This window comes from Elephantulus edwardii, unplaced genomic scaffold, assembly GCF_000299155.1.
Source record: "Elephantulus edwardii isolate Elephantulus edwardi_28Jun2011 unplaced genomic scaffold, EleEdw1.0 scaffold00006, whole genome shotgun sequence".
In the NCBI taxonomy this organism is placed as follows: Eukaryota; Metazoa; Chordata; class Mammalia; order Macroscelidea; family Macroscelididae; genus Elephantulus; species Elephantulus edwardii.
Window position 1 is genome coordinate 28,203,973 of NW_006399756.1, and position 11,005 is coordinate 28,214,977.

Genomic DNA, 11,005 nt, shown 5'->3' on the forward strand with positions numbered 1-11,005 from the left:
GCCTCTTCCCCAAGAACTCTTACCTGGTCCAGGAAAGAAGTCAAAGAAACAACAGACAGCAACTGCAGCAAGCTTGAGGAACCCAGTGTGGGCTCTGCAGGCCTCGCGGGGGAACCGCCCCCTCTCCCCCCTCACACACTTTCCTCTGGACCAATCACAGGCCTGGCCACCTGGAGCCGGGTTTGCAGCGTTCTCCCAGTCGGTGCAAGCCCGCGGCCGCCGGGAGCGCTCCAGCAGCGCGCCTGCGCGATGGGCGCGCCTTGGTGCGCTTGCGCACTTTGGGTAGCACCGGGTTGGACCCGCCTCTGGACCGCTGCTTTCCTCCTCCGCTGTGCGTGCGAGGGACGTCAGGGGCGGTGCCGCAGCAGTTGCCCCTGGTAACGGGGAGGCAGGAGGAGGAGGAGGAGGGACTCGGCGGGAGGATGGTGAGTGTGGGGGCCTGGGCCCCCCTGTGGTTGGCGGGTCCCCTTTCCGTACCCAGACCCGGGGCGGGGCACTGCGCTCGGCGAAGGACTGAAAAGGATGGCGCGTAGCCGCTGCCTGGGCTCTGGATCAGTTTCGGGGGGACGGCGAGGAGCTCGGAGGATGCACCCTGGAGGGAGGCCTGGGCCTGGGGAGGAAGGCGGGGCTTGCAGCGGGTCTGGGGCGCATGAAGTGGCTGGCCTCGTCTGGGGCCGGGGCTCCACCACGGCTCTGGGGACAGGGATGAAGGCGGATCTGAGGAGTGTGAAGACAGCCTCCGCATACAGGCTTAAATCTTCCCGGGAAATCCTCTCCGCGGGAAGGTGGGGTCCGCCTGGGGCTGGACCCAGAGAGGGGATTAGGGCCAGCGCTGCTGTGTTTGGGTGGTCCTCGCTGAACCGGGGGACATGGCAGCTTTGCTTGCCTCTTCCTCGAGAGATACGAACCCCAAGGGTGTGGAAGTCCCTGGGCACAAAGAGGTGCTGCTTGAACCGATGTTTGGTGAATCTTAAGCTGCCTTGGCGTCTGCGTGGCGTGCGCGCTCTTGAAATCTCGAGTTATTTGCTGAGGGTTTTGCAAAATCTAGTTGGTGGTGACCAGTCTCCTGTTCAATGCTGAATGCACGTTTCTAAAAATATCTTATTGCTGTCGAGTTGGGACCAACTGTTTGCAGACCCTCCATCGGGTTTTCAGTCTGTAAGGAGTTGATGGCTAGCTCATCATCCAGGAAAAACTGGTGGATTCGAATCTCTTGTCTTTGGTGTAGGCAGATTAACTGCTCAGTCTCTATTAATTCGGAACCTGTTGCAACATTTCGCATTTGACCACATTAAGACTTACTCACAGTTTGGGGTCCCCAATCTAGAGGATTAAAACCGAGAGCGATAATAATTTTGGAGAAAACTTTTTCTCTGCTACATAAAACACACACTGCCATCAAGTTGAGTCCAACTCATAGAGATTCTTCATGGGTGTCCTCTTTAAGGGAGGAGATTGTCCATGCGTCTTCTAGGGAGCAGCTGGTGGATTCGAACTGCTAACCTTTCTGTTAGCAATCCTACACATTGCAACTACGCAGACTCAGTCAAAACTTTTCCAGAGTGTAAACGATGATGTTTAACAGAGTCAGCACTCTGTGCTTTCCTGATAGCAGGAGAAAGACGTGGCAATCCATCGCGATAAAGATATACAGTCTTGGACACCCTGTAAGGCAGTTTTCCTCTGTCCTTTGGAGCTCTGGTGGCCTAGTGGTAAGAAGCTGCATGGTAATCCCAAAGGCAGGCAGTTCGAGGCCACCAGCTGCTCTGCGGGAGAAGGATGGGCAATTTCCTTCTGTGCGTTTAACTGCCTCTGAAAACCTGCGGAAGAGTCCCCTATGAATTGGTTCCAACTCCACGGTAAGCAACAACATGTAATCTTTATAAATCAGAATCCACTTACCAATGAGAAATGAGTTTTTTTGATTTCTCTACCATCTCTTGGAGGTAGTTATAGCGGAATGAATAGTTCTAGACCTCACTAATAGAAAAATTGATGGTGATTTATTGAAAGCAGAATGCTTGGTTCAGTAACTGCAAAAACCTAGTACTTAGGTGCTTCTCCACCATATACCTCTTCCATTCCTCTTTTACTTTTAAAAAAATGTTGACACATTTCTGTTTACTTAAGCAGTTAGGGTGGGAGCCAGATTAGGGGGAAATACACATAATTTTGTTTAGATTATCCAGTCAGAAAAAAAAATTATTTAAAAAAACCCATTCCAATTGATTTTACATTGTCAGATTGCTAGAGAAGTAGAATTATTTGATCTGAAGTTGCCAATCACATTTCACAGTTGCTGCTTTGCAGTTTTATTAACCTCAGGCTAAACAGATTTTAAGAGTGTTTTCTTTTTATTAATCGTTTATACATGAGCTGTCCATTAAAGGCTAAGTTTTTCTCAACAAATGATTACAAACATAAATATTTACACAGGAAATAGCTAGAATTGAAAGGAAAAAGGCATGCCAAACACAGAAAATGAAGTTTGTCATTATAGATGAGAAACACATGAGAGCTGGCTCACCCCTCCCTGATGATCAGTTGTGGACTGGGTAGTTTCACAATTAATTTATCTTTAGGCCACAATAAATTAAACACTGTTTATATTTCCAGGCACAAATAGACATTGTTTATAACAAATAAACACGGTATACAACAAATTGATATTGTAGACAACAAGTTAACAGTATATCCAATATTGTCATATATAATTGTATTCAATAATCAAGAAAAATTAGGGGTTTATTTTTCCTAAAATGAACTGTAAGAAATTAAGACACATTATTATTGAGTCTTTATCTAGTTTCTCAAATACATTATTATTTTTTTCCTATCTCCAAAAATGTGAGCTATTCTTAGAACTAAAAGTGGAACACCAAAATTTAAATGGTCAGTGGTCTTATTAAATGTGTCATATCTGGTATCTCTTGAGACCCTGTGCTGAGCTGTAGAACTACAGAATGGGTCCCTGGCTTTTCGTCTTTTTTTGAATCTTCAACTGCAAGTCACATACACTGTTTAAGTGGAGTTACTGTTTTAAAATACCATAATTAACTTCCATGAACATTTACAATTAGCATGACAAAATGCTAAGAGAACAGTCATTTTAATGTGTAACCACTGAATAAAAGATGACTCATTCATTCAATACCTGTTTATGGTGGTCCTCCACATACATCAGCCTAGCGGTAGCTACCTAGTAGGTTCAACATTTGAAGATTGCTCTCAGCAGTATTTATGTTTTCAGATCAGAAAAGAACCAAGGAAGACGTTTTTAAAGAATAATAAAAGCCGCTACTGTTTGAGTACTACGTGTCAGGTATTACATACATTATCTCAACCCTTATAACATTTTTCTGTTGAGATACAAGTATTCTTTTCCATTTCTCCATGAGAACACACTCAAGGTTTTTGTAAAAAAAAAATAAAAAATGGGTGGCAGTGGTACCTTACTTCCTTACTTCAAAAAGGCTTAAGGAGAATCAAGATCAACAATTCAAGGCAGAGTCTTAAGAGGGAGAAGTAAAGCATGCCTCCATTTTCCAAACTTTTTACTCCTTCTGATACCTGTGGTCCCTCCCAAGTCTCTCCTTGTTGCAATGGCTGTACAGAACTCACAGCTCACACTCAACAGCTTGGAGATTTATTAGGGAATTAGCAGAATATGCAAGTCAGGATCAAGATCCGTTTAGAAGTAACAGAAATAACTCAGAACACAGTTTTTCATCAAAGCAGTTTCTTCCCACCCACTATTTCAGAGCACTTCTGGGGTCTTTGAGCCTAGTTCCAAGTGCCTAAGGTACCCCACTCTCCCAGCGGCCTCTTGTCTGAAAGTACTCAGTTTTTTACATCAGGGCAGGAACATGGGAATCGTACCACTCCCAGGAATAACACTTGCCTTCTGTCTGTCCACTGCTGCTGTTGCTGCTGCTTTCCATTATCTTTGATTGTCTCCCTGTTACAGTTGTCTGTTTCCTGGGCCTAGGAGTTAGCCATGCAGGGACCCCACATTCAAGGAACATGCTCTACTCCTGTCTCCTTTTCTTCTTCTTGTTACATGCTGTTGAGTCGCTTGCAACTCATAGTGATCCTATGTACAAGAGCCCTAAACGCTGCTCTACCCAGTGCCAACCACACTGTCTCCGACACACCTACTCCCATTACCCGAATCACTGAATCAATCTATCTCACCAAGGGTCTTCCTCTCTTGCACTGTCCCTTCACCCTCCCAAACATGACATCCCTCTCCAAGGACTGGTCCCTTCTTGCAACATGCGCAAAGTATGTCAGACGAAGCTTTAGAATCCTTGCCTCCAAGGAGCAACCTGCCTTCACCTGCTCCAGGATGAACCTGTTTGTTCTCATAGCATCCATGGTATATTCAGCACTCTTCTCCAGCATCAATTCTCTTTCTATCATCCGTAGTCACTATCCAGCTCTCTGACGGATAGCACGCAATTGCGAAGACTATGGCCGGATCAGGCACACCTTAGTCTCCAGCCTGACGTCATTGCTCTTCAGTACTCTGGAGAGGTCCCTGACAGTTGACTTTCCCAATGCAATTCATCTCTTGATTTCCTGGCTGCTGGTACCAAGAGTGTTGATTGTGGAACCAAGCAAACTAAAACTATTAACAATCTCAATCTCTTCATCATCCATAATGATGCTGCCAGTTGGCCCAGTGGTGAGAATTTTAGTTTTCTTGATGTTGAGCTTCAATCCATATTGAAGACTGCAGTCCTTGATCTTCTGCAGCAAGCGCTTCAGGTCCTCCTCAGTTTCAGCAAACAGGGTGTGTCATCTGCGTAACACAGGTTGTTGATGAGTCTTCCTCCAATCCTGATGCCACATTCCTCCTCATACAGTCCAGTGTCCCAGATGTTCTGTTCTGAATACCAGACAGAATACATCCCTGGTGGACACTCTTCCCGATTTTGAACGATGCAGTCTCTCCCTGCTCTGTTCCGATGACTGGCTCTTGGTTCAAGTATAGGGTTCCTATAAACACAATGAATGTTCTGGGATTCCCATTCTCAGAGTCAACCACAAGTTTGCTGTGATCGACACAGTCAAAAGTCTTTGCATAGTCTTCCCTGAGACTTGTTTTCTAAGCCTAACAGAAGCACAAACCTGATCTGTCCCGTTTCTAGGACATATGATTGTATTGTCCCACCTCCACAGAGGTTCCGTGGACCTTATTTGCATTATTAATGGACAATCCAGTTATTTCCTCTGATGGATGACAGCACTTTTTTCCACATAGTCCCATTCAGTCATTCTATAGGAGTCACAAGACCATGACAAGAAATACTGTATAAAAGCCAGGAGCTGTGTTTGGCCCAGCGTTGTTTCATGTACAGGAAAGTTGAATGTAAGTCTGTGAGATTCTAAATAATGTTTTTTTCATTAGGTAAATTGAGAAATCTGGTCTTTCCGGGTCCAAATTCTGAACTTCAGGAGGCATTCTTTGTTTTTATTTAGTGAAGAAATGCTGAGAAATACAAAGCTTGAGCCAACGGCTTTCTTTTAAAACTATAGGAGTTCCTGGGGATGAATAAGGTCTCTCTGGGCAGCACCATTTCTCCCCTCCCCACCACTAACCCCAGGACTTTAAAGAGGTCAAAATAAATTGAAATCAATTTCATTTCAGCTAGTTACAGGAAGTTCGTGTGCTTGACAATTGGCCTAGTAATTTTAATATTTAAATTTTAGCTACTTATGACAACTACTTGTATTTTCCATATCCCAACACATTTTCTCACCTTCCCCTTCCTCCCCAGCTACCCAATTTCTTTGAATGACCTACTTTGTATTGTTTTAGGTCATTGCACCATGTCCCTGCTAGTAGTTGAGTATAAACTGATTTTGAAGCAGGTAAAATGTAGTCAGTTGCATGTGTATTCATGATTCGCCCATAAAAAATGTGTTTAAATATTTTGTGCCTGAGTCATACCAGTTCTGCCTGCCAGGATGCGAATAACTTGCATACAGTACATGATAGCAACGATATACAATTAACCAATGTTCTTGTGTTTTTTTCTTTTTTAAATTTTTTTTTTTAATTTCATTATTTTTTGTGTGTGTGTACCGTCAAATCAGATCTTACTGGTACAGGAGGAGATTGTTCCTCCTTCTTGAGCAGAGCATCTGGTGGATTTGAACTGTGCACCTCTTAACTGTTCTTGTGTTTCTTAAATTGCCTTCATTTAATGTTATAGTTAAGACTCTTAGCAACCCTGTGAACAATAAACTTGAACTCTGCCCTGTCCTGTACCATCCTTATCATCCTTGACACATTTGAGTCCATTGTCACAGATACTGTATAAATCCATCTTATTGAGAGTCTGGAAGACTAAATTCTGATCAAATTAGAGCACATTATGATGTTTAATAAAAAAAAAATTAACGAGTGGATACTCTGGCCCAAAAATGCACTTTGAAAATAATTTTTTTTGTTACCATACTGCAAAAGTCAGAATTTAACTTGTAATTGTGAGCTTCTTTTATTTGATGTTTAAAAGAAAGTATGAAGGGGAGCTCTGGTGGCCTAGTGGCAAGAAGCTGCAACTATAATCCCAGAGGTGCACGGTTCGAATCCACTAGATGCTCTGCCAGGGAAGGAGGGGCAATCTCCTCCTGTACCAGTCAGATCTGATTTGACGGTACACGCACACAAAAATAATAAAATTAAAAAAAAAAAAAAAGAAAGTGTGGCATATATGAGTAAAACCATAGAATAAATTTATTGTATTCCATTTCCACTGGCTTGTTAAAGCAGCTTACTTTTACCTTTCAGGTGGAACTCAGATAATCTATAAATATCCTCTTCTTTATTTAGCAAACCCTCATAATCCTGTGATCCCCTGTCCTCAATACTGGGTTAATATAATGCTTGTGTTATAAATGTATTATCTTCTCTAGACAGTAATTCAGAAGCCATTTATGATTTTGCTGCAAGAAAATAGTCACAAAATTTTCCAATTCTCTGTTATTTCACTTAAAGGTGAAGATGGTGACATTTTTTATGGGGAAGTCACATTCCAAACAAAGAAAATTGCTCACTAGAAATAGAGAAACACTGTTTTCTCACACCATTGAATTTATAACTGCTAGCTATAGTTAGAATAGTTTCTTTCTCTCTCAATCTGTGCTTTGCATCTCTCCTTTTACATTGAATAGATTTGATCTTTCTCCTCTCAGTTATTCCCTTTCATATGAGTGTGTATAGTGCTTTATACTATAGGATTTAATATTTTTATTTAGTGATTTTTTAAAAAAAAGAAGCCATAAATTTGAGGGAACACTAAAAACATTGATTTTGAAAATATTTTACAGAAGACGGACTTTTCTTCATAATTTTTACACTGGTAGTTAATACATAAGAAGACCTTTTACCTGTTCTGCAGCTTAATGTACTCGTGATATATTCCAGTTACTTCGGAATTTATTGTAAGAGGTAATAAGCCTCTTCCTATCTCAGGAACTCAGGATGAGCTCAACAGTGTTTTTCCTGTTCTAAGCCCTTTTATAAGGAGCTCTGGTGGCTTAGTGGTAAGGACTTGCACTGCCAGCACAAAGATAGGTGGTTTGAATCCACAGGAGAAAGATGGGCAGTCTCCTCCCAAGCAGTTTACGGCTTCTGGAAACCCACGAGAGTGTCACTAATATTTTGTTCCTAGTCAACAGTACACAGCAAGAAGGAGCCTTTTTATATCACTAGTTCCTTAGGGTCTCAGAATTCTAATTTTAACTGTTCTGAAAGAGGGTATTATAAATAAGAAAAGTGAAACCAAACCCGTTGCCATCAAAGTCAATTACAGCTCATAGAGACCCTATAAATAAGAGTAATTGCAATATGACTACTATAACTAGAAATGTCTCATAAACAGCCTCAGGAAAGAATGATGTCAGAGTATTCAAAGCCAGATGAGAGGAAAAACAGAAGTGTAAACATCCCGCTTGTCTTTTGGTTTCAAATCTATTAAATCACTCTTTCAAATCTCTTAGTATAGAATTTGTTTTTCTACCTTCGACTAAACCTTTCGTTTTATTGCTTGAAAAAGTTCAGATGTAGCAAGGTTAATGTGGTCCTTAACAAGTCAGGACAAATACAGTACTTGGACTAATAAACAATAAGTTTCTGAGGCAGAAATAAATGCCTGATAATCATGCATATTTGCATATCATTCACCAAAAACCAACTGTTGAGAATTATTTCAAAGAACTATTATTTAGTCTTTGTGAACAAACAAGTTTGACTTGTTGCCTGGTGCGGTGGAGATAACAAATATAACCATTTTCTATCATTTTTAAAACTCAAAAGAATTTCTGCTTGAACTAGGAGATTAGATTACATGCCCTTTAAACCCTGGAATTCTTTGATTCTTCTTGTAAGCATGCATGCCTCATTAGAACAAGATTGTCAGCTCTAGAACAGAACAAATAACTAGCATGTAAAAATTATTTTCTTATGTTCTTAGCTGAAAAAACCCCTTATGATTTATTCTTTCCTCTTAAAAAGAATTAAAAGGGGAGCTCTGGTGGCCTAGTGGCAAGGAGCTGCAACTACAATCCCAGAGGCGCACGGTTCAAATCCACCAGATGCTCTGCCAGGGAAGGAGGGACAATCTCCTCCTGTACCAGTCAGATCTGATTTGACGGTACATGCACACAAAAATAATAAAATTTAAAAAAAAATTTTTTAAAAAAGAATTAAAAACAACACAAAATACATTGTTGTTGTTGTTGTTGTTTTGTGCCATAGAGTCGCCTGTGACTCATAATGACCCTATGTACAACAGCCCTAAACCCTGCTGTATCCCATGACAATCTTACTGTCTCCAACACACCTGTCCCCATTACCCCAGTCACTGAATCAATCCACCTCATTGAGGGTCTTCCTCTCCTGCACAGTCCCTCCACCCTCCCAAGTGTGACATCCCTCTCCACGTACTGATCTTGCCTTGCAACATGTCCAAAGTATGTCAGATGAAGCCCCAGAATCCTTGCTTCCATGGAGCAGCCTGGCTTCACCCTCTCCGGGACTAACTTGTTTGTTCTCTTAGCAGTCCATGGTATATTCATTACTCATCTCCAGTACCACAGCTCAAAGGCATCAACTCACCTTCTATCATCCTTAGTCATTGTCCAGCCAACTAATGCGTAGCAAGTAATTGCAAAGATCAGGGTCGCCTTGGTCTCCTGACTGACATAGTTATTCTTAAGTACTTTGGAGAGGTCTCAGACAGCAGACTTTCCCAATGTAATTCATCTTTTAATTTCCTGGCTGCTGGTACCAAGAGTGTTGATTATAGATCCAAGCAAATTGAAGCTGTCAACAATCTCAGTCTCTTCACCGTCTATCATGATGCTGTCAAACAGCCCAGTGGTGAGAATCTTTAATTAAAACACCTATTGCCTAACTACACCGCTTCACCTTCTTTGTGATTTTCACTTTCTTTCTTCCTTCCTTCCTTCCTTCCTTCCTTCCTTCCTTCCTTCCTTCCTTCCTTCCTTCCTTCCTTTCTTTCTTGTCATGCCAATAATACCTAATCATATATTCCTTTTATAGCGTTTTCTCCCTTGTCTGTTTCAATGCATGCACTTTATTCCCTCTTTTCTGTTTTCCCCCAATCCCCTTATCAGTCCTGTTCTAGAACAGTAACATTATGCAGTATTTGTCTTTTTTGTGACTAAGATATTTCACTCAGCATAATGTCCTCCATGGTCACCCATTTTGTATAGTATTTCATGAGTTCTTTGCTTTTCACTGCTGCATAATATTCCATTGTGTGAATATACCAGAGCTTCTCTATCCATTTGTTTGTTGATGGGCACTTGAGTTGTTTCCAACTTTTTGCTATTGTGAACAAAGCAGGAATAAACATGGGTGTGCTTATATCTCTTTGTGTGGCAGTTCTGGTTTCTTGATGGTATATTCCCAGTTATGGAAATGCTGGGTCAAATGGTATTTCTATTTTCAACTTTTTGAGAAAGTGCCATCCTGCCTTCCATAGTGGTTGCCCCATTTTACTCTCCCACCAATAGTGAATAAGGGTTCCAGTTTCCCCACAACCTCACCAACATTTATTGTTTGCTGCTTTGTTAAATTTTGCTAATCTTACTGGGGTAAGATAATATCTCATAATTGTTTTAATTTGCATCTCTATTAGAGTTATGGATTTTGAACATTTCTCCATGTGTTTGTTTGTCATCTGAATATCTTCTTCAGTGAAGTGTCTGTTCATATCCTATGCCCATTTTACAATTGGGTTGTTTACCTTTATCTTGTTGTAGCATTCGAGTATTCTATAAATTCTTGATATAAAGCCCTAGTCAGACATGTCATTACCAAATATTTTTTTCCCAGTCTGTGGCTTCCCTTTTTACCATGTTGGAGAAGTTTTGGGATGTGCATAGGGATTTGATTCTTAGAAGGTCTCATTCTGGGAGCTCTGGTGGCCTAGTGGTAAGAAGCTGCAGTGCAATCCCAGAGGAACACGGTTCGAATCCACCAGACGCTCTGCCGGAGAAGGAGGCGCAATATCCTCCTGTACCAGTCAGATCTGATTTGACGATACACACACACAAAATTAAAAAAAAAAAAAAAAGAAGAAGGTCTCATTCATCTATTTTATCCTCTTCTGGTTGTAGGTTTTTCAGAATGCTTGGAAGGAAGACTGTTCAAGTTGTGGATTAGTGCTTCTAGGGTTCTTAAAAGCTTTTCTCTAAGAAGTTTATAGTTCTTGGTTTTAGTCCTAGGTCCTTGATCCACTTTGAGTTGGTTTTTGTGTGGTGTGGATCTTGTTTGAGTTTTCTGCAGATGGTTTTCCAATTTTGCCAACACCATTTGTTAAAAAGGCTGTCCTTGTTAAAAATCAGTTGACCATAGGAAGATAGGCTGATTTCTGGGTTCTCAATTCTATTCCATTGATCTATGTGTCTGTCATTGTACCAGTACCATGCTGTCTTGACCACCACAGCAGTGTAGTAGGATTTGAAA

At 41.4% G+C, this 11,005-nt stretch overlaps 1 protein-coding gene across 1 annotated transcript in view; it reads left to right on the forward strand.

Annotated features, from left to right (window-relative positions):
- Positions 1-327: 327 nt before the first annotated feature.
- The window catches only part of ARL3 (ADP-ribosylation factor-like 3), a 57,656-nt gene continuing 46,978 nt past the window's right edge, over positions 328-11,005 (forward strand). The window contains exon 1 of the mRNA XM_006879975.1: positions 328-425. Coding sequence (XP_006880037.1) covers positions 423-425 — 3 coding nt within the window. The 5' untranslated portion in view covers positions 328-422. The remainder of the gene's footprint in view (positions 426-11,005) is intronic.